This window comes from Vulpes lagopus, chromosome 21 (assembly GCF_018345385.1).
Source record: "Vulpes lagopus strain Blue_001 chromosome 21, ASM1834538v1, whole genome shotgun sequence".
In the NCBI taxonomy this organism is placed as follows: domain Eukaryota; kingdom Metazoa; phylum Chordata; class Mammalia; order Carnivora; family Canidae; genus Vulpes; species Vulpes lagopus.
In genome coordinates, this window is record NC_054844.1 from 41294854 (window position 1) to 41319296 (window position 24443).

The window sequence follows — 24443 nt, forward strand, 5'->3', positions numbered from 1 at the left end:
TATAGATGAACTATAGATGAACATAGGTGCAGAAATCCTCGATGAGGGCAGCCCGGGTGCCTCAGCGGTTTAAGGCCGCCTTCAGCCCGGGGCCTGTTCCTGGAGACCCGGGATTGAGTCCCACGTCAGGCTCCCTGCATGGAGCCTGCTTCTCCCTCTGCCTGTGTCTCTGCCTCTCTCTGTGTGTGTGTCTCTCATGAATAAATAAATAAAAATCTTAAAAAAAAAAAAAAAAGAAATCCTCAATGAAAAAAAAAAAAAAAAGAAATCCTCAATGAAGTATTAGCAAACCAAATCTAAGAATACATTTAAAAAAATTCACTACAATCAAGTGGAATTTATTTCCAGGATACAAGAGTGATTCAGTACTCAGAAATCAATCAATGTGATACATCACATCAATAAAAGAAAGGATAAAAATCATATGATCATTTCAATAGATGGAGAAAAAGCATTTGACAAAGTACAATATCCATTCATGATAAAAACACTCAACAAAGTAGGTTTAAAGGGAACGTACCTCAAGATAATAAAGGCCATATATGAAAAACCCGTAGCTAATGTCATACTCAATGATGAAAAACAGAGCATTCCCCCTAAGGTCAAGAATAAGGCAAGGATATCTGCTCTGACCATTTTTACTCGACATAGTACTGGAAAGTCCTAGCCACAGCAATTAGTTGACAGCAAGAAATAAAAGGAATCCAAATTGGTAAGGAAGAAGCAAAACATTTACTAGTCACTATGGTCTTCATGTACCAAAATTTTCTATATACACTTGAGGAGGTGGCACAAAATGCACTGTCATTATATGCAGTTTTCCAAATAACACATGTGATCAGGTAGGCATAATCAACAGGGGTAGCAAATGTGTTTTCATAAACCAAAAAAGCAATTTAAAATAACTTTTCTAATAGTAGCCAGATCATTAAGTGAGGAAAGGAGATATTTTCTTTCTTTTTTTTTTTTTTTTAAGATTATTTATTTATTCATTCACGATAGACATAGAGAGAGAGGCAGAGACACAGGTAGAGGGAGAAGCAGGCTCCATGCCGGGAGCCCCACGCAAGACTCCATCCCGGGACTCCAGGATCACTCCCGGAGCCAAAGGCAGGTGCTGAACCGCTGAGCCACCCAGTGATCTCCCTGGAAAGGAGATATTTTCATGTGTTCTTGCCTAGTTTTTTTCTTTTTTTCTAAGTAGGCTCCACACCCAGCATGGAGCCCATCACAGACCTTGAACTCACAACCCTAAGGTCAAGACCTGAGCTGAGATCAAGAGTTGGATGCTTGGGCAGCCCGGGGCTCAGCGATTTGGCGCCGCCTTCCGCCCGGGGCCTGATCCTGGAGACCCGGGATCGGGTTCCGCGCCGGGCTCCCTGCATGGAGCCTACTTCTCCCTCTGCCTATGTCTCTGCCTCTCTCTGCATCTCTCTGTGTCTGTCATGGATAAATAAATAAAATACTAAAAAAAAAAAAAAAAAAAAAAGAGTTGGGGCAGCCCGGTGGCACAGCAGTTTAGCACCGCCTGCAGCCCAGGGCGTGATCTGGAGACCCTGGATTGAGTCCCACATCGGGCTCTCTGCATGGAGCCTGCTTCTCCCTCTGCCTGTGTCTCTGCCTCTCTCTCTCTCTCTCTCTCTCTCTCTCTCTGCATCTCTATGAATGGATAAATAAAATCTTTTTTCTTTTTTTTTTTTTTTTAGATAAATAAAATCTTTAAAAAAAAAAAAAAAAGAGTTGGATGCTTAACTGACAACCATCCAAGTGCCACCATTGCCTGGTCATTTTAAGCACCAGAAAGTTAGTAGCTCTGTATCTTTTTGGGTTTTGCACTATGTAATGCTTCTAATACCTGTTGATTCTGTTGTACTTTTTGGTGTATTAAATATTTTTCATTTTGCAAAAAGAAAAAAAAATTCTAGGAATATTCAGTCTGGAAAGAGAAAGCCAAAGACAGATCTAGAGTAAAATATTTTTCAACAAATCTCAGATACTTACACTTTGAAATTAAAAGTTCTGATTACAAAAAAAATTTAAATTTAATTTTAAAAATTCTGATTGCATCATCCTCAATGGGGAAAAACTGAAAGCTTTTCCTTAAGGTCAGGAACATAACAGGTATGTCCACTCTCACCACTGTTATTCAACATATTACTAGAAGTCCTAGCCTCAGCAATCAGACAACAAAAAGAAATAAAAGGCATCTAAATTGGCAAGGAAGAAGTAAAACTTTCACTCTTCACAGACGACATGATACTCTATGTAGAAAACCCAAAAATCTCTACCAAAAAATTGCTTGAACTGATAGAGAAATTCAGCAAAGTGGCAAAATATAAAATCAGTACACAGAAGTCTATTGCATTTCTATACACCAATAATGAAGTAGCAGAAAGAGAAATCAAGGAATTGACCCCATTTACAATTATACCAAAAACTGTAAGATTCCTAGGAATAAACCTAACCAAAGACTTGGTAAAAGATTTATACTCTGAAAACTATGGAACACTAATGAAAGAAGTTGAGGAAGACACAAAGAAATGTAAAAACGTTCCATGCTCATGGATTGGAAGAACAAATATTTTTAAAATGTTTACTACCCAAAACAATCTACACATTCAATGCAATCTCACTATCAAAAACACCATCATTTTTCACAGAGCTGGAATAACCAATTATCAAGTTTGTATAGAACCAGAATAGACCCCAGATAGCCAATATTGAAAAAGAGAACCAAAGCTGGAGGCATCACAATTTGGGACTTCAAGCTCTATTACAAAGCTGTAATCCTCAAGGCAGTATGGTACTAGCACAAAAACAGCTATATAGATCAATGGAACAGAATAGAGAAGCCAGAAATGGACCCTCAACTAGAGGGTTAACCAATCTTCCAATGGAGAAGAAAGTCTTCAAAAAATGATGTTGGGAAATTTGGACAGCCACATGCAGAAGAATGAAATGGTACCACTTTCTTACACCGTACACAAAAATAAATTCAAAATGGATGAAAGACACAAATGTGAAATAGAAATCTATCAAAATCCTAGAGAACACAGGCAGCAACCTCTCTGACCTTGGTCACAGCAACATCTTTTACCAGACACATCTCCAGAGGCAAGGGAAACAAAGGCAAAAATGAACTATTGGAACTTCATCAAGACAAAAACCTTCTGCACAGCAACAGTAACAGTAGACAAAAGTAAAAGGCAACTTTTGGGAGAAGATATTTACAAATGTCTTACTAGATAAAGGGCTAGTATCCAAAGTCTATAAAGAAGTTACTAAAATTCTTTTTAAAACCCCCCCCCAAAACAACAAATCCAGTCAAGAAATGGGCAGAAGACATGAACAGATATTTCTCCAAAGAAGATATACAAACAGCTAAACAGACATATGAAAAAATGCTCAACATTACTCATCATCAGGGAAATATGAATCAAAACCACCTCGCACCTGTCAGAATGGCTAGAATTAACAACTCGGGAAACAATAGATGTTGGCAAGGATGTGAAAAAAAGGGGAACCCTCTTATACTGTTGGTGGGAATGCAAACTGGTGCAGCCACTCTGGAAAACACTATGGAGGTTCCTCAAAAACTTAAACATAGAGCTGCCCTATGACCCAGCAGTTGCACTACTAGGTATTTATCCAAAGGACACAAAAGTAGTGATTCGAAGGGGCATATGCACCCCATTGTTTAAGCAGCACTATCCACAACAGCAAATTATGCAGAGTCCAAATGTCCATCAACTGATGAACGGATAAAGATGTGGTATATATATCTATAGTGGAATATTACACAGCCATCAAAAAGAATGAAACCTTGCCATTTGCAACAATGTGGATGGAACTAGAGTGTATTATGCTAAGCAAAATAAGTCAGAGAAGACACCATATAATTTCACTCATATGTGGAATTTAAGAAATAAAACAGGTGAAAATAGGGGAAGGGAAAGAAAAATAAGAGGGAGGCAAACCATAAGAGATTCTTAAATATAGGGAACAAACTGAGGGTCGCTAGAGGGGAGGATGGGGGGAATGGGGTAATTAGGTGGCAGGCATTAAGGAGGGCACTTGATGTAATGAGCACTAGGTGTTGTATGCAACTGATGAATCACTAAATTCTATCCCTGAAATTAATACTACACTGTATGTGAACTAACTTGAATTTAAATAAAACTTTGAAAGAATGGAAAATAAAGAAATCTATGTTCTGATGCTATCTTGAATAAGTTTGTCTTTTGTACCTTGTTCCAATCCTTAGTTCCTAAATTAATTCAGTCCTCAAAAATGTAAATTTCTTGAGAACAGATTACTTTGCCTGTTTAATTCACTGCTGTATCCCTGGCCTCTAATACAATATTTGCCACATAATAGGCATTCAATAAATATTTGTTGAAAAAATAGCATAAGTTGTTCCTATAATTAATGATAACCTTTTCTAATATAGGTTTAGTTTGGCATCTTATAATTTTAGGTAATAAAGTACCAAATAAGAGGTTGGTAACCTCACACATAAAAATGCTAAGGAGAGCAGGAGAATTGTCACTTTCCCTGATCTATTTCTGTTATTTGCATTTTTAAAAAATCAAGACCAGGACCTATTTTCTCCATGTCACTTCAGCAGCAAAGTTGCCATGGCAACACTTTGTATATAACCTGCATCTCCCATTTTAAGAATCATACATCTTCTGGTGAACTCAAGAAGATGAAAGAAATTTAGAATATTTAGAAGTTTAGAATAACTGCAAGCAAGCTTTTGAAGTTGGTATTTTGGAGATCAACCATAATCCACAAAATATACCTTAGCATCTCTGCTAGATATATAAATGGATGAAATAGATTCTTATATAATTTTTTATATCCGGGCAGCCCCGGTGGCCCAGCGGTTTAGCACCGCCTGCAGCCCAGGGTGTGATCCTGGAGACCGTGGATCGAGTCCCACGTCAGGCTCTCTGCATGGGGCCTGCTTCTCTCTCTGCCTGTGTCTCTGCCTCTGTGTGTGTGTGTGTCTCTATGAATAAATAAATAAAAATCTTAAAAAAATTTTTTTTAATTTCCAATAAAGTTTATCTCCTTTTGGGATCTTAAATAGGCTTCATCCCACAGACCTCCTATAAGAGAATATTTTAGAACATCTCATCTGGCAAATATGTAAAATGGGAGGATATTTGAAATCAGGACTAAACCAGAAAACCGGACATTCAATATTTACAACTACCTTGCACGCTGGATCAGCCTGTAAGCAATGTACTTGCGGAATAGGTATCCCAGCCGAACTCTGTCCGTATGCAATGTCTCAATTATGAGATTCGCAGCTGTTGTGTGTAGCTGTGAAGGGAGTCCAAAAGATTTTGTGGCCTGATTTAAGAGTGTCAGGTTCTTTCTCTGAGCCTCCACATCAACAAAATATCTCTGCTCTTTGAATTCTTGGGGAGAGGAAGGGGGCACCATCATCTTGTGTTTCTTGGTAACTGAATCTGAAGTCAATATCCAGGACTTATCTATAGGGGGGAACTGGGTTTTCTTGTCCCATTTAGAAGATATCTGTGATGTTTTAGGTAGTTTAGTTGTAAGAGGCTTTATGAGACTGGGAAGGGCTCTCCCACCAATGTAGGGGATTTGTGATACTGGTGTCCTGTAATCGGTAAGATAGGACTGAAACGTTTCCTTTGAGACAGAAGAGGACATATCTTTCTGGGGCTTTCCAGGAGTTAGGGAGGTCCATAGTGCTGGAGGATGCCCAGGGATGGGAGGGATCCGCAGTGGGGAAGCTTGATGCTGCTCAAGGGTGGAAGGGACTCGTAGATAGGGAGATTGTTCACAGGTGGCAGGGGGCTGGAATGCCTGGGGCTCCTCAAAGTGTGTTAAGGGTCTAGGTTCCAGAAACTCCTCAAGGGTGGAAGAGGGCCCAGGAACAAAGGGCTTCCTAGGAGAAAGAGGAGCCAAGAGACTGGGCATCTGTGCAGAGGACAGTGGGGTTCCAGATAGAAGGGGCTCCCTGAGGGCAAAAGGGGCCTCTGATATCATAGGTAGCTGAGGACTCCAAGAGGTAAAGAACTTCCTAGGACTAAGAAGGGTCTCTAGTGTAAGGGGCTGCCCTGAAGTCGGAAGGTCCTCACCTGTGGGAAGCTTCCCAGGAGGCAGAGGGACTTTTGGTGGTACAGATTGAACAGAGGTGGATTGACCTTCAGAAACCAGGGTCTGTTTAGAGGAAGGAAAAGTCTGTGGTGCCAGAAGCTTCCCAGGGTCAGGAGGAATTCTCATTCCTAGCAATTTCCCAGGGGCTTGGGAAAGAGGAGACCTTGATATCTGCAAAGGAGTAGAAAAGACTTCAAATACAGAGGACTTCTCAGAAATAGGAGCAGATGCTGGGGATTGCCTGGGGCTTGATATAATGGATTTCCCAGGGAGGACAGAAGCCTTTAATCTCTGAGATGATCTAGGACTGGAAGGAGCCAATGTGGGGAACTGCTTGGAAATGTGAGAAGCACCTGGTATAATGGATTTATCAGTAACAGGAATGATCCCAGCTTTCAAGGTATGTTCTAAAGGAGGATGGGCCCCAAGTGGTGAGGGCTGTTCACTTGATTGTTGGTCTTCCTCAGACATGAGAGTAATACCCATGGGATGGGATTGTCCTGGGATGAAGGGGGCTCCCAAAGGTTGGACTTGTTCAAGGGGAGATTCTAAGGCATGGAATTTATCTGAGGTGAGAGGGACCCCAAATTTCCAGAAGTATTCTGGAGAGACGGAAATCCCTAATGCTTCAGCCTGTTCCAAAGAGAGAGGGGCATGTAAAGCCTGGATCTGTTCAGGTGTAAAAGTGACAGCTGACACCAACACATTTTCAGGAGTAAGAGGGACTCCAAAATTCCAACCCTGTGCTACAGTGAGAGGTGGCCCCCATGTCTGAACGTTCCCAGGGGTGACTGTGATACCTAAGCTGTGGCATTTCTCAGGGGTGAGAGTAACCACCAATGCTTTGAACTGCTGAGGGGTAAGAGTGATGCCCTGTGCCTGGACCTGCTGAGGGGTAAGAGTGATGCCCAGTGCCTGAGCCTGCTGAGGGCTGAGAATGATGCCCAGTGCCTGATCCTGTTCAGGGGTGAGAGTGATCCCCTGTGCCTGGGCCTGCTCAGGAGTGACAGTGATCCCCCATGCCTCTGCTTGCTCAGGGGTGAGAGTGATCCCCTGTGCCTGGGCCTGCTGAGGGGTGAGAGTGATCCTCCCTGCCTGGGCCTGCTCAGGAGTGAGAGTGATCCCCCGTTCCTGTGCCTGCTCAGGGGTGAGAGTGATCCCCTGTGCTTGGGCCTGCTCAGGAGTGAGAGTGACCCCCAGTGTTTGGGCCTGCTGAGGGGTGAGAGTTATCCCCCCTGCCTGGGCCTGTTGAGGAGTCAGAGTGATCCCCAGTGCCTGGGCCTGCTGAAGAGTGAGAGTGATCCCCTGTTCCTGGGCCTGCTGAGGGGTGAGAGTGATCCTCCTTGCCTGGACCTGCTCAGGGGTGAGAGTGATCCTCCCTGCCTGGGCCTGTTGAGGAGTGAGAGTGATCCCCAGTGCCTGGGCCTGCTGAGGAGAAAGAGTGATCCCCTGTTCCTGTGCCTGCTGAGGAGTGAGAGTGATCCCCAGTGCTTGGGCCTGCTGAGGGGTGAGAGGGATCCTCCCTGCCTGGGCCTGCTCAGGGGTGAGAGTGATCCCTTGTGCCTGGGCCTGCTCAGGAGTGAGAGTGACCCCCAGTGCTTGGGCCTGCTGAGGGGTGAGAGTGATCCCCAGTGTTTGGGCCTGCTGAGGGGTGAGAGTGATCCCCCGTTCCTGTGCCTGCTCAGGGGTGAGAGTGATCCCTTGTGCCTGGGCCTGCTCAGGAGTGAGAGTGACCCCCAGTGCTTGGGCCTGCTGAGGGGTGAGAGTGATCCCCAGTGCTTGGGCCTGCTGAGGGGTGAGAGTGATCCCCAGTGCTTGGGCCTGCTGAGGGGTGAGAGTGACCCCCAGTGCTTGGGCCTGCTGAGGGGTGAGAGTGACCCCCAGTGCTTGGGCCTGCTGAGGGGTGAGAGTGATCCCCAGTGCTTGGGCCTGCTGAGGGGTGAGAGTGATCCCCAGTGCTTGGGCCTGCTGAGGGGTGAGAGTGACCCCCAGTGCTTGGGCCTGCTGAGGGGTGAGAGTGACCCCCAGTGCCTGGGCCTGCTGAGGAGTGAGAGTGATCCCCTGTTCCTGGGCCTGCTGAGGGCTGAGAGGGATCCTCCCTGCCTGGGCCTGCTCAGGGGTGAGAGTGATCCCTTGGGCCTGGGCCTGCTCAGGAGTGAGAGTGACCCCCAGTGTTTGGGCCTGCTGAGGGGTAAGAGTTATCCCCCCTGCCTGGGCCCGTTGAGGAGTGAGAGTGACCCCCAGTGCCTGGGCCTGCTGAGGGGTGAGTGTGATCCTCCCTGCCTGTGCCTGCTCAGGGGTGAGAGTGATCCCCAGTGCCTGGGCCTGCTGAGGGGTGAGAGTGATCCCCTGTTCCTGGGCCTGCTGAGGGGTGAGAATGATCCCCAGTGCTTGGGCCTGCTGAGGGGTGAGAGTGATCCTCCCTGCCTGGGCCTGCTGAAGGGTGAGAGTGATCCCCTGTTCCTGTGCCTGCTCAGGGGTGAGAGTGATCCCCTGCGCCTGGGCCTGCTCAGGAGTGTGAGTGACCCCCAGTGTTTGGGCCTGCTGAGGGGTGAGAGTGATCCCCCGTGCTTGGACCTGCTGAGGGGTGAGAGTGATCCTCCTTGCCTGGACCTGCTCAGGGGTGAGAGTGGTCCCCCCTGCCCGGACCTGTTGAGGAGTGAGAGTGACCCCCAGTGCCTGGGCCTGCTGAGGGGTAAGAGTGATCCCCTGTTCCTGTGCCTGCTGAGGGGTGAGAGTGATCCCCAGTGCTTGGGCCTGCTGAGGGGTGAGAGTGATCCCCCCTGCCTGGGCCTGTTGAGGAGTGAGAGTGACCCCCAGTGCCTGGGCCTGCTGAGGGGTAAGAGTGATCCCCTGTTCCTGTGCCTGCTGAGGGGTGAGAGTGATCCCCAGTGCTTGGGCCTGCTGAGGGGTGAGAGTGATCCCCCCTGCCTGGGCCTGTTGAGGAGTGAGAGTGACCCCCAGTGCCTGGGCCTGCTGAGGGGTAAGAGTGATCCCCCGTTCCTGTGCCTGCTCAGGGGTGAGAGTGATCCCCTGCGCCTGGGCCTGCTCAGGAGTGAGAGTGATCCCCCGTTGCTGTGCCTGCTCAGGGGTGAGAGTGATCCCCAGTGCTTGGGCCTGCTGAGGGGTGAGAGTGATCCCCTGTGCCTGGGCCTGCTGAGGGGTGAGAGTGATCCTCCCTGCCTGGGCCTGCTCAGGAGTGAGAGTGATCCCCAGTGCCTGTGCCTGCTGAGGGGTGAGAGTGATCCCCAGTACTTGGGCCTGCTGAGGGGTGAGAGGGATCCTCCTTGCCTGGGCCTGCTCAGGAGTGAGAGTGATCCCCCGTTCCTGTGCCTGCTCAGGGGTGAGAGTGATCCCCAGTGTTTGGGCCTGCTGAGGGGTGAGAGTGATCCCCCGTTCCTGTGCCTGCTGAGGGGTGAGAGTGATCCCCCGTTCCTGTGCCTGCTGAGGGGTGAGAGTGATCCCCAGTACTTGGGCCTGCTGAGGGGTGAGAGTGATCCCCCGTTCCTGTGCCTGCTGAGGGGTGAGAGTGATCCCCAGTACTTGGGCCTGCTGAGGGGTGAGAGTGATCCCCAGTGCCTGTGCCTGCTGAGGAGTGAGAGTGATCCCCAGTGCTTGGGCCTGCTGAGGGGTGAGAGGGATCCTCCCTGCCTGGGCCTGCTCAGGGGTGAGAGTGATCCCCCGTTCCTGTGCCTGCTCACGGGTGAGAGTGATCCCCTGTGCCTGGGCCTGCTCAGGAGTGAGAGTGATCCCCAGTGCCTGTGCCTGCTGAGGAGTGAGAGTGATCCCCAGTACTTGGGCCTGCTGAGGGGTGAGAGGGATCCTCCCTGCCTGGGCCTGCTGAGGGGTGAGAGTGATCCCCCGTTCCTGTGCCTGCTCAGGGGTGAGAGTGATCCCCAGTGTTTGGGCCTGCTGAGGGGTGAGAGTGATCCCCCGTTCCTGTGCCTGTTCAGGGGTGAGAGTGATCCCCAGTGCCTGGGCCTGGTGAGGGGTGAGAGTGATCCCCCGTTCCTGTGCCTGCTGAGGGGTGAGAGTGATCCCCAGTACTTGGGCCTGCTGAGGGGTGAGAGTGATCCCCTGTTCCTGTGCCTGCTGAGGGGTGAGAGTGATCCCTGGTGCCTGGGCCTGTTGAGGGGTGAGAGTGGGGAACCCCGTGGGAGAGTGTCCAGAAATGGGAAAGGCCTCTGGGGAAGGCAATTGTGTAGAGAGAGGAGTGGTTGGGATGGGATGCTTTCCAGCAGCAGGAATGTCTAATGTCTTAAAACGCCCAAGGAACTCTTTTCTTTGGTGTGACTGGGATGTTACTCTCAGTATGCTCTTCCACCTGGGAAACAATGTCATTGAAGTTTGGCTGAACATCTTTTCTAGTTCTTCATAGTTTTTCTCATTAATCTTCATCTGATCCTTTGGTTTTTTCTGCCACTGCCCTTCATGGTCCTGTGCATTTCTCCTTGGCTTCTGCTTCTCTTCCTTCCAATTAATTTCCAGCTCTTGATATCTCCCTTCCTTCTGCTGTCCTCTCTCCTTCTCCAAGGGCACCCCTGGTTTTTCCATTTTTTCATTCCATGCTTCCAGCTTCTGCTGTTTTGGCTGCTGATACTCTTCTTCCTCTTTTCTTTGCATTTGCTCCTCTCCTTGCTCAGTCCGCTTTTGCATCCTCTGTTTCTGCTGCTCCTTCCATATTTCCTCTTCCTGCCACTGTTTGTGCTTCCGTTGTCCTTGCTTTCCTTCCTTCATCTGGAGCCATGACTCTTCCTCCTGGGGTTTTTTATTTATTACCTCATAGCTCTTCTTCCAGAAACTCCCTTCTTCTTTCAACTGGTGTTTGAGACGTTTACCAAGTATTTTTTCTTGACCTTCTTGCATATATTCCTCCTGCCTTTGTTTTTCCTTTACCCTGTGGTCTCTCCCTACTGTTGAGGTTACTGGAGCATCTCTTTCCCCTTCTATTTCAGTCAAGATTGTTTGTATTAAATTGTCAGTTAGTGGGTCCATGCTCTTAGATGAGAATAAGGTGCTAATTTCAGGCTTTGCACTAATTGGCTTCTGAAAATGCAATCCTGGCATAAATGAGACTTCCTTTTTTTGTTTCATACGTTTCTCTCCAACTTGTCCTACATTTTTTATATCTTTGTATTTTCTCAAGGTTTTTGTCACAGTTTCAGCCACATTTTGGAAATATTCCTCTATTTTTGCCTTTATGATTCCTAATTTTTCAACCTCTGCTCCTTTTAATAATAACTCCTCTTTTGGCACAATCTTTTTGTCCAAAGGCTTTCCTATGTTATCAATTTTCTCTTTTAGGAAAGCTATTATGGCATCTTGAAATTCTTCCAGGTTACTCTCTTCACTTTTGCCGTCTGCACTTCCAAGAACTCTGGTAGATTCTGAAGTCTCTTCTGTTACCCTAGATTGTGACTTAGCAAGTCTATGAGTCTTGACTTTCTTCGTGAATACCAACATGTCCTCTTCAAGTTTTCCCTGTTTGCTTGTGATGGTTGCTGGAGGGTCTTGGTGCTTCTTTCCTTTTGTTTTCACTTTCTGAGGGGAATAACCAAGTTGGGTCAACCTGAATTGCTCTTCTTGGCTGCTCATCTCACTCATGCCCTCTTTGTCCCCTGACTCAGTGGTGGGTTCCTCTTTATTCTCTGAAGAAATCTGGCTCCTGTCATGTGAATACTCAGGTTTGACCTTCCTGAGTTGTTCCCATAAACTACTTGTTCCCCCTTTGCCATGTTGGCTTTTTGTGTCAGTAGGATAATCAGCAAGGACATGTTGACTTTTTGATTCAGTGGATAGCTTTGATTTGGCTTCAGAAAAGGATTTTATTTCTTTTCTCTTCTTTTCAAGTGCCTGTAGTTCTAAATGATGATCAAATTTGGTCTCTGAGGCTTTCTTTTTACTTTTATCATCACTCAGATTTGACCCAGAGGTCTCATGTGTATATGGGCCTTTAGTTTGCTTTTTCTTCTGTGATTGATGCTGGTCAGTCCCATCTTTCTGATGGATATCACCTTTCTTCAGTGATATCTTATCTTCAGAAGCCTCTTTTTGTTTTTTTTCAGGTAAAGAATATTGCTCGTCAGTTAAATCTGGAATTATTTCAACTGGGGCTGTATATGAAATAGTTGAGTCCCACTTGATTCCCAAGCCCCTGGTCCCTTTTGTTTGGGCCTCATCTAGAATACTTTCAAATTCTTTAACCAAAATATCATCTGTACTGTCTTCTCTGTCAGCTTTGCTAATAGCAATGGATGATTGTGAAGAAAGCTCAGGTAACACATTCAAGGGTGATGCGGGCAATGCTGTACCTCCTCGGGGTTGTACAACACCTTTGGACCGAATAAGGTATTCATATTTTTCTTCTGCATCTCGCAATTTCTGCTGAAGCATCTCGTTGTTTTCACTGAGCTCTAGCATTATCTGCAGGGAGAGCTCTTTTTCTTTTTCATTTGTCTCGTTTATGTACATACTGGCACTTTGGAGGTTAAAAACTTTTAGTTCATCAGTTAGTGTACTCAAAGCTTTAGATAGGTTTACTATTGTTGATGATATATATTTAATAGCATTGTTTTCCAATTTATTGAACATTGTAGTGTTTATGAGTTCCTGTAGCATATCTTGGATTTCTGAAACCTTTGTGTTTGTTGCAAATTCATCACTAATCATCTGATCTGGTCTTAAAGCATGAGCTGTTGCAGGTCGCTTTATAACTCTTTCTTTCCAAGATTTCCATAGAGTACCTCTAGATGCTAAAGGAAAAAACCCAAGAAAACATAAAATAATGAGATTGCATTTCTTCTTCTGTGTTGTGCTCTATCTATGCTATTGCCTAAGGAATTTAGTCTAAATCTATAGATAGCTATAGGATAAAGATTCATCAGAAAGCTTTGGCTCCAATGGGGCATCTGACTGGTTCAGTCTATAGAGCATGTGACTCTTGGCCTTGGGATTGTGAGTTCAAGCCCCAAATTGGGTGTAGAAATTACTTAAAAATAAAATCTTTAAAAAGAAAAAACAAAAATTTTGTCTTCAAAATGGTTCATCTTTTTTAAAAAATAGCACTATTTTTAAAAGAACACGTTTCCCATAATCACCTAGAACTCATGCTTCCAAAGTTTAGTCCTTAGTCTTTGTTTTTTTTTTTTATTAGTCTTTATTTATAATCTCAATTTACCTTCAGTTACTAATTTGAGGTTAGATATAATGAAACTTTCCTTTGGCTCTGATTATGCTTGGTGCTTTCTATTTTCTTCCTTGGGTTTCTGTCTTTCTTTTCTCATTTTTTCAATCACACTTAATCTTAGTTCTTTAAAAGAGTCAAAAAACAAAACAAAACAAAAACAAAACCCAGACAAAAGTCAAACATTTGAAAGGATTTCCAGAAAGCCTGAGTGAGAAACTCAGCAAATTCACCCCCCCCCAACCCCCCATCAAAAGCAATGATAAAACTTGACAAAGTTACCAAAACCAACCATTTTAGGACTTTGGAAATTGACCAAAGGCATATAACATTTTGGTAAGCATTTATTCAAGAAAAATGATTAAATTTCAGTAAGAATAGTGGAAGTCTGTGATGTTTTAGCCTGGAGTTTCTTCTGTCTCTAACTCCCGCACCAGAGGCCTGGTAGTTCTAAAGTGAGGCAGGCTGTGGAGATTGACAGCTTTACTGCCTAAGGGAGCTGATTTGATCTGGAACAAAGCAAGGAAAAAACCCGTGCTTAGGGGCATTGTCTAAAACATTACTTCCTTAACCCATACACAAATCCATTAGCAAAGAATAGAAGCCTTACTGAATCAATCTGGATCAATTATTGATCACTAAGCTGTGCTGACCCAAAGTTGACCTTAGGAATTCAGACATTAAAATTTTAAAAATGAAAAAAGAAAAAAGAATAACTGAGCAGAGATATCAGTGGCTGCACAGCTGGGGAGACAGACTCCACTGAATTAGTCCAGGCAAGTCACTAAAAAGCAAACCAAAAAAGGAACAAAAAGAAACCCTGGAGGTTATAGGGAAAATGTCCAGGTTTTTTTCCTTTTTTTAGGGGAGGGGCAAAAGGAGAGGAAGAGAGAATCTCAAGCAGGTTCCCTACCCAGTGCAGAGCCTGACATGGGGCTTGATCTCACAACCCTGAGATCATGACCAGATCTGAAATCAAGAGTCAGATGCTTAATTGACTGAGCCACCCAGGTGCCCCTAAAATGTCCAGTTTTTAACATAAAAGTAGCATGCAGAGAAACAGACAAGTATGACCTATACACAGGGCATTAAAGCAGTCAATAGAAATTGCCTCAGGGATTGGGAGGGGAGCAAATGTTGGACTTACCAGAAAAAAGACTTTGAAAGAAGAATTATAACTATGTTCAAAGAATTAAGGGAAGTCATATTTTAAAATAAAGGAAAAATATTATAGCATTTATCATCAAATAGAGCATATCACTAAAGAGATGCAAATTAGAAAAACCAAGTGGAAAATTTAGACTTGCAAAGTACAATAACTGAAATAAAAAATTTACCAAAAGAGCCCAACAGATTTGAAGTGACAGAAGAAAATAACCAGCAAATTTGGCACTAGATTAGTAGAAACTGTCCCTCAGAGACTTGAGGGACACTATCAAACATACCATTGTACAAGTGATAGAGCTCCCAGAAGAAGAGGAGAAAGAGGGGGACATTAAAAGTATTGAGGGGCACCTGGGTGGCTTAGTGGAGCACCTAGGTGGCTAGAGGTTGAGCATCTGCTTTCAGCTCAGGGCATGATCCTGGAGTCCTGGGATCGAGTCCCACATTGGGCTCCCCAAAGGGAACCTGCTTCTCCCTCTGCCTGTGTCTCTGCCTCTCTCTGTATCTCTCATGAATAAATAAATACAATCTTTTAAAAATAAATAAAATAAAATAAATAAAATAAAATAAAAGTATTGAGGGGGGCAACCCCGGTGCCCAGTGGTTTAGCACCACCCTCAGCCCAGGGTGTGATCCTGGAGACCTGGGATCAAGTCCCATGTCAGGCTCCCTACACGGAGCCTGCTTCTCCCGCTGCACACCCCCCCCCCCCCGTCATGAATAAATAAATAAAATCTTTTTTAAAAAGTATTGAGGAAATAATAATGGCCAAATCATCTCAAATTTGATGAAAAACATTAATCTGCACATTCAAGAAGCTCATCAAACTCTAAGATAAACAAAAAGATCCATACCTAGATATATTTGGTCAAATTATTGAAAGCCACACAAAGAATCTTTAAAACAAAGAGAGAAAGATGACTGATCACAATCAAAGGAAACTCAAATCAAAGTACAGGGGAGCCATAGCTAATCTAACAGCTTACTACTTAGTAGAAATAATAGAGGCCAGAAGACAGTGAAATGACAAATTCAAGGTGCTCAAAGAATAATATTGCTAACCAAGAATTCTTTATCCAGGAAAACTACTCTTCAAAAAACAAAGGCAAGACATCCATTCCCTGAAATAACACTCTTCCCAAAGTAGCATGCATATGAGACTCTCATAACTATCCTCATTACATGTATCTTTAAACACTTCTCTGTAATTGCATTACAGAATTTCTGTTACATCCATTCCCTGAAATAATTCTTCTCAAAGTAGTATGCACATACAGCTCATATAACCATCCTTATTATACTGGTGTTTTTAACCAGTTCTCTACAGTTAGAGTATTCACTGAAATAACACTCCTCTCAAAGTAGCTTGCAGTGAACACTCATATATCCATAGTAAATGTGTTTTCAACACTTCTCTTAAGTGCATTACAGAATGTCTATCACATCCATTCCCTGAAATAACTCTTTTCAAAGTACCATGTATGTACAATTATTTTTTATTTTTATTTTTTTTTAAATTTTTTATTTATTTATGATAGTCACACAGAGAGAGAGAGAGAGGCAGAGACACAGTCAGAGGGAGAAGCAGGCTCCATGCACCGGGAGCCCGATGTGGGATTCGATCCCGGGTCTCCAGGATCGTGCCCTGGGCCAAAGGCAGGCGCCAAACCGCTGCGCCACCCAGGGATCCCTACAATTATTTTTTAAATGAAAGTATAAGACATACTGATGACAACTTAAGGATATGAAAAGATGCTCAGTGTCATCTGCCATTAGAGAATTGTAAACAGTGAAGCTACCCTGGGAAGCTGTAGAGAGGTTCCTCAAAAAGTCAAAATAGAACTACCCTATGACCCAGCAATTGCACTATTAGGTATTTACAAAATACCTAAGGGATACAAAAATAGTGATTCAAAGGGGCACATGTACCATAATGTTTATCACAGTATTATCAACAATTGCCAAATTATGAAAAGAGCCCAAATATCCATCAACTGATAAATGGACAAAGAAGACGTGGTATACACACACACACACACGCACCACATATACATATATACATATGTATATATGTATATATACACATACACAAATACATACAATGAAATAATATTACTTAGCCATCAAAAAGAATGAAATTTTGTCATTTGCAACAACATAGATGTCTCTAGAGTATATTATGCTAAGCACAGTAAGTCAGAGAAAGACAAACACCATATGATTTCACCCATATGTGGAATTTAGGAAACAAAAGAGATGAACATAAGGGAAAGAAGAAAATAAATAGAGGCAAACTATAGAGAACAAAAGAATTGCTGGAGGGAGGTGGGCAGGGGATGGGCTAACTGGGTAATGGGGATTAAGGAGAGAACTTGTGATGAGCACTGTAAGCGATGTAAGTGATGAATTATTAAATTCTACTTCTGAAACCAATATATTACACTGTATGTTAACCAAGTAGAATTTAATTTAAAACTTGAAAAAAAAGAGAATTGCCAATCACAACAATGAGATACTGTTACACATCTATGAAAATGGCTAGAATAAAAAAAAAAAAAAACTGACAATGCCAGATACTAACAAGGACATGGAGCAATGAAAAATGGTACAGCCACTTGGGAATACAGTTTGGCAATTTCTTACAAAGTTACTTATGAAGTAATATAGTCTTATCAAATGATCTAGCAATCATGCTCCTAGGTATTTATCTAATTATTTTGAAAACTTATGTCCATGAGACTGTTTATATATAGCAGCTTTTTTTTTAAAGATTTTTATTTTATTTGTTCATGAGAGACACATAGAGAGGGGCAGAGACATAGACAGAGGGAGAAACAGGCTCCTCACAGGAAGCCCATTGTGGGACTCAATCCCCGGACCAGGGATCATGCCCTGAGCCAAAGGCAGATACTAAACCACTGAGCCACCCCAGCATCCCTATATATAGCAGCTTTATTCTTAATCACCAAAATCTGGAATCAATCAAGTGTCCTTCAGTAGGTAGATAAACTGGTGAATCTATATAATGGAATATTATTCAGCAGGAAAAAAGCTACTAAACCACAATAAAAGATAGGGAGGAAACATAAATATGTATTGCTAAGTGATAGAGGCCTTTGTGAAAAAACTACATACTGCATGATTCCAACTATATGACATTCTTGAAATGTCAAAACTATGGAGACTTTTAAAAATCAATGGTTATTTGGGGCTTGGGGAGAGAGAGGAAGGATAAATAGGTGAAACAGAGGATTCTTAGGGTGGAGAAATTATTCCATTTGATATTGTAATGGTGGATATATGACAATATATATTTGTCAAACCCCATAGAACTCTATAGCACAAGAGTGAAACCTAATGTATGCAAAATTTTTAAAAATACCTATTTAGGAGGTCAGGGGATCCTAGGAAGGAATGAAGACTGTGATTAACAGTCTAACTGTATAAAAAGATGTATGGTACAATCCCACTTAAAGGAATGTAGGTGGTGTTGACCTAAGTAATTGGAAATGGAGTCTGTAAGACTGAAGGCAAAGGGAACTGCACATAGATACTGTACTCTAGTTGATGTTATTCTTCACTAGGATATGGGTTAATAATTCTGATACTGCTATGTGTGTATACTGGAATTGAACAATTAAGTAAAGCAGATGGTAGGAGCAAGTTTCTCATTGAGTTGTAATTTATAGATAAGCAAGAGGAAGAAGATAGAATGATCCATGTGTGATAATGAATTAGAGAAATCAGCATGACCTTGTATAAAGTAGTTAGATTTATATTTATAGATGTGTGCGTGCACATTGGTTCTACACACACACACATTTTTTTTCCTCTGTCATATGAAAGGATTGAATAGAAATGACACCCCAGCAGCAATGAGCACTCCTAACAATGAGACTTTGCTTTTCAATACTATTCTCCAATAAAAGAGACCAGAAATCCTTGGAGAAATGGAAGATTCTAGGACTGGGGCAGGACATATTTGAGAGAACCTGAAGCATCTTGTAGTGCCAGAAAGTAGAGAAGGGCTAAAAAAATTAAAAAGAAAAAACCACATTGATGACGTTATGTTAAAGGAGCACAGGAACCAAATGAAAGAGGTCCCAATGGCCAAAGGTAGAACTTGAGCAACAAAATAAAGGAGTATTAGATTATAACTCAGAGTATAAAATAAATATCTGTGAGTTCACTTTGATATAAATATTTTTTAAAGATTTTATTTATTTATTCATGAGAGACACAGAGAGAGAGGCAGAGACACAGGCAGAGGGAGAACCAGGCCCCATGCAGGGAGCCTGATGTGGGACTTGATCCTGGGACTCCAGGATCACGCCCTGGGCCAAAGGCAGGTGCCAAACCGCTGAGCCACCCAGGGATCCCTGATATAAATAATGAAGTAAATTAATAAATGAGGAAGAAGAGATAAACTCTAGTACCTAAGAACTTCAAATAATTTATGTAGCTATTCATCCTAAAAGAAAGGGAGCATAACTCCCCATTCCTTAAGTGTGGGTTGCACATATAGACTTGCTTTTAAAAAGCGCAGCATGGAACATGAGGTAAAAGAGTAACTTTACAGTGGAGAAACCTGACAAGCACTACTTTAGCCAGGTGATAAAGATCAACATTAAATCATAAATCATTTGATAATATATGCTCTTGAAATTATATGATGATAATGGTACTTTACCTCTGTCATTTTTCTCCCCAGAACCCATAACCCCAGGGTAAACATGAGAAAAAACATCAGACAAATTCCAATAGGGGAGCATTTTATAATATATCTGACTGGTACTCCTCAAGCCTGTCAGGAACATCAAGTGGAAGGAAAAGTCTGAGAAACTGTCACAGTCAAGAAAGCCTAAGGAGACATGACAACAATGTAATCAGGTACCCTGGATGGGATCCTGAAATGAAAAAAAGGATATTTAGGTAAAAATAAAGAATGATAGGGTTGCCTGAGTGTCTCAGTTGGTTAAGCATCTGCCTTTGGCTCAGGTCATGATCACAGGCTTCTTAGATAGAGCCCTGCACTGGGCTCCTTGCTCAGCAGGGAGTCTGCTTCTCTCTCAGCCCTCTCCCCCTGGCTATGCTCTCTTCCTCTCTCTCTGTCAAATAAGTAAATAAAATCTTTAAAAGGCAACAACAGCAAAAACCCCACAAAAAACCCTAAGGAATTATGAATTCAATCTATAAATTATGGACTTTACTTAATAATGGGTCAATACTGGTTTGTTAATTGTAACAAATGTAATATATTAATAACAGGGGAAAACTGGAAAAATATATAGAATTCTCTGTATTATTTTTCTCAATTTTCTTCTAATCTAAGACTGCCTTAATAAATCAAAATGCGATGAAAACATTCCCAGAAAAGCAAAGATGGAAATAATTTGCTTCTTATAGACCTGTCTTACAAGAAATATAAAGAAGTCCTTCAGGCTGAGAGGAAATGATACTAGAGGATAGCTCAAATTCTCACAAAAAATATAGAACAACAATATATGTAGGTAAATATAAAAGGAAGTAAAAATATTTTTCCTCTCTTAACTGATTAAAAAGTCACATAAAATAATAATTATGAAACTATATTGTTGAGCTTATGGTACCAAAAAAATGTAATATATATGACAAAAGAAGGAAAGAGAATGGAGCTATTAAAGCAAAAATTCTATATTTTGCTGGTTAATTAGTACTAATCTTAAGCAGATTGTGATAATTTTTTATGTATACTGTGATCCCTTAGAGCAGCTACTAAGGAAATCACTCCAAAAATACAGGGAAAAAATGGAATTGAAATGGTACACTAGAAAATATTTGTTTAGCCACCTGGTGGCTCAGTGGTTGAGTACCCACCTTTGGCTTAGGTTGTGATCTCAGGGTCCTGGGATCGAATCCTGCATCAGGCTTCTCCCTCTGCCTATGTATCTATCTGCCTCTCTCTGTGTGACTCTCATAAATAAATTTTAAAAATCTTGGGCAGCCAAGGTGGCTCAGCGGTTTAGCGCCACCTTCAGCCCAGGGCGTGATCCTGGAGATCAAGGCCCACATCAGGCTCCCTACATGGAGCCTGCTTCTCCCTCTGCCTGTGTCTCTGCCTCTCTCTCTCTGTGCCTCTCATGAATAAATAAATAAAATCTTGAAAAATAAATAAAAATCTTTAAAAAAAAGATGTTAAAATGTTTTTTAAAAAGTTGTTTAACACAGAAGGTAGTAAAAGAAGAACAAGGGAACAAAAAAGATGAAACATGAAAAATAGTAACATGGCATGTATAAATCCAACATATCAATAATTACATTAAATATGAATGAATTAAACATTCCAATCATAAATCAAAGATTACCAAATTTATGTGTTTTCTGTATGTATGTATGTATAGATAGATGATAGATAGATAGATGATAGATAGATAGATAGATAGATGATAGATAGATAGATAGATAGATAGATAGATAGATAGATGATAGATAGATAGATGATAGATAGATAGATAGATAGATAGATAGATAGATAGATAGATATAAAAGCTGACAAGATCCAACTATAAGCAACACATTTTGGATTCAACCTAGTAAACAGTAACCACAGGGGAGCTGGAGAGAATATGCTAATATACTAACACCAAGCAAAATAGACTTCAGGGTAAAAAATGGTTCTAGGCACAGAAATGAACCCTCAACTCTATGGCCAACTCGTCTTCAACAAAGCAGGAACCACAATGAGATATCATTTACACCAGTGAGAATGGCCAAAATTAACAAGACAGGAAACAACAAATGTTGGAGAGGATGCGGAGGAGGAACCCTCTTACACTATTGGTGGGAATGCAAGCTGGTGCAGCCACTCTGGAAAACAGTGTGGGAGTTCATCAAGTTGAAAATAGAACTACCCTTCAACCCAGCAATTGCACTACTGGCTATTTACCCCAAAGATAACAAATGTAGTGATCTGAAGGGGTACCTGCTCCCCAATGTTCATAGCAGCAATGTCCACAGTAGCAAACTGTGGAAGGAACCATGATGTCTTTCGACAGATGAATGGATAAAGAAGATGTGGTGTATATACACAATGGAATATTACTCAGCCATCAGAAAGCATGACTACCTACCATTTACATTGACATGGATGGAACTAGAAGTTATTATGCTGAGTGAAATAAGTCAGTTGGAGAAAGACAATTATCATATTGTTTCACTCATGTGGAATATAAGAAATAATGAAAGGGACCATAGGGAAGTGGGGGAAACTGAGTGGGGAAAAATGAGAGAGGAAGACAAACCATGAAAGATTCCTAACTTTGGGAAACAAACAAAGGGTTGCAGAAGGGGAGGTGAATGGGGGGATAGGGTAACTGGGTGACAGGCATGAAGGAAGGCACATGATTAGATGAACACTGGGTGTTATACTATAAGTTGGCAAACTGAATTTAAATAAAATGTTTAAAAAATGGTTCTAGAGACAATGAGGGACATTTTATAATAAGAAGCTCAGTTCATCAGGAAGCTATCACAATTATAAACATATATGCACCTAATAACAGAGCCTTAAAATACAGAATTAAAGGGAGAGATAAACTCAATAGTTGGAAAGTTCAACATCCCACTGTCAGTAATAGATAGAACAACTAGATAGAAAATCAGTAAGGATATATATGGAAGACTAAAATGAGAATATAAATCAACTACATATTTATATAATTTATATATAATTTATAACTATATAATGTTCCATGTGTGCTTGAAAAGAATCTATATTTGGCTGTTGTGTTTTTTTTTAAGATTTTATTTATTTGACAGCTTGAGAGAGAGAGAATGAGCAATAGTGCACACACAAACACAAGCAGGGGGATCAGCAGGCAGAGGAAGAGGGAGAAGCAGGTTCTCTGCTGAGCAGGGAGCCCATTACAGGGCACAATCTCAGGATCCTAGGATCATGACCCAAGCCAAAGTTAGATGCTTAACAGACTGAGCCACCCAGGCTCAGTGAAACGTGAAAAATCACGTTTCTGATAAAGGATTTGTATCTAGAATACATAAAGGATTCTTAAAATTCAATAATTAAAATGAATATTTGAATAATCATTTTATCAAAATAAATATAAGAATGGCTAATAAGCACCTGTGAAAAAATGCACATCATTAATCTTCAGGAAAATACCATTTAAAACCACAGTGGGATAGCACTTCACACCTCTTAGAAAGGTTACTTTTTGAAAAAGATTATAACAAGTGTCATTGAGGATGTGGAGAAACTGGAACCTTAATACATTGTTGAAGGGAATGTAAAATGGCGCTGTCACTTGGGCAATAAGTTAACAATTTCTTTAAAAGTTAAGCATAAATTTACCAGCAATTGATAAATGACCCAGAAATTCTACTCCTTGGGTAGAAATTCTACTCTACCCAAAAGAAATGAAAACATATGTCCTACAGACTACAGAATCCCTGATGGCTCAGTGGTTTAGCGCCTGCCTTCCACCCAGGGCAGATCCTGAAGTCCCGGGATTGAGTCCCACATCGGGCTCCCTGAATAGAGCCTGGAGCCTGCTTCTCCCTCTGCCTGTTTCTCTGCCTCTGTGTCTATCATAAACAAATAAAATCTTTAAAAAAAAATATACACTTGTGTTCATGGCAGCATTATTCATAAAAGTCAAATGTAGAAACATTCCAAATGTCCATGAACTGATGAGTAGGTAAACAAAATGTGGTATACACAAACAGTGATATACAACTGGTAATAGAAAGGAAGAAACTGCTAATACATCCTATAATATGGCCAAATCTCAAAAACATTATGTTAAATAAAAGAAGTCAGATATAAAAAATTGCATATAATATGATTTGATCTTATGGAACATGCAGAAAAGGCAAACCTATTGAAAGAGAAAATAGATTAGTGCATGTCTGGGCCTGGGGTGGGAATGAGGATTGACTGCAAATGGGCTTGAGAGATCTTTTTGAGATGAAGGAAATGTTTTAAAATTGAATTGTGGCAAAAAAAAAAATTGAATGTGGTGACGGTTACACAGCTCTAAATTTACTAAAAGTCACTGAATTGTACACTTAGCATATATGAGTTTTATGGTATGTAAATTGTAAGTTAATAAAGATGTTTCTAGAAAAAGTCAAATCTGTTTCCAATGTCTTAAAGCACCCTTACTTGTTCTTTTCTTTTGTCTCTTCCTTTCTTCAAACAAAGATACACTAATTCTACTCAGTATCTTGACATTGCTCTCAATAGCTTTGAACGTTTCTGGTAAAAACTCCATTTGTGCAATCCAGTGGTGGTGTTCCTCAATATCCATTGCAGTTATCTCAGACAAAATGAGATCTTGAAGAGAGTAAAAAAAAATACTTTTGTGCAGAAAAATAACTGTAACCATGTAGGCTTATAATATTGGCTAATTACTCTATATTGTAGTAAATGTAGGTATCACATTTAGTGCTATTCTGAGGCTTTTCTTTATGAAAAAATGAAAAGGGAAGAGATTTGGAATAGAAAGCTGAACAGTAAATCATTGAAATACTTTGGTATCTAAAATGTGAGCATGTATTTTAATATTGAGAAACTAAACCCCAATTAACTCCTTTCATAAGCTATTTAGTATTTTTAAACCCTCATTACATGAGATTTCTTGCAACTTAATGACATTCCTCTTTTTGTATTCTGAGCTTATTCATTCTTTCATTCAACCAATGTCTCCTTAGTCATATATTATTCTATTCTAGATGCTGAGGATATAACACTGAATAAAGCAAATTTCCTGACTTCATACTGCTTGCATTCTAGTGAAAGGAGACAGACAAAAAAGTCAAAATAAAAACATTAGTTATATAGTATGTCAGATGTAACAAATGCTACAGAAAAAAATAAAGAATAAAAGAGTAATGGACAGTGCCAAGGAGTAGGGAACGCAGACAGTCAGAGAACACATCATTTCAAAGCAAGATATGA

General features: G+C 41.6%; 1 protein-coding gene across 1 annotated transcript in view; it reads right to left on the reverse strand.

Moving 5' to 3' along the window:
- The window catches only part of FAM186A (family with sequence similarity 186 member A), a gene marked incomplete at its 5' end in the record, with an annotated part of 108496 nt that overhangs the window by 24298 nt on the left and 59755 nt on the right, over positions 1-24443 (reverse strand). Inside the window, 9 exons of the mRNA XM_041735606.1 lie at positions 5222-6001; positions 6101-6436; positions 6650-6882; positions 7336-7422; positions 7495-8214; positions 8791-9432; positions 9613-9762; positions 10159-12893; positions 23649-23819. Of these exons, the coding sequence (XP_041591540.1) occupies positions 5222-6001; positions 6101-6436; positions 6650-6882; positions 7336-7422; positions 7495-8214; positions 8791-9432; positions 9613-9762; positions 10159-12893; positions 23649-23819 (5854 nt within the window). The remainder of the gene's footprint in view (positions 1-5221; positions 6002-6100; positions 6437-6649; positions 6883-7335; positions 7423-7494; positions 8215-8790; positions 9433-9612; positions 9763-10158; positions 12894-23648; positions 23820-24443) is intronic.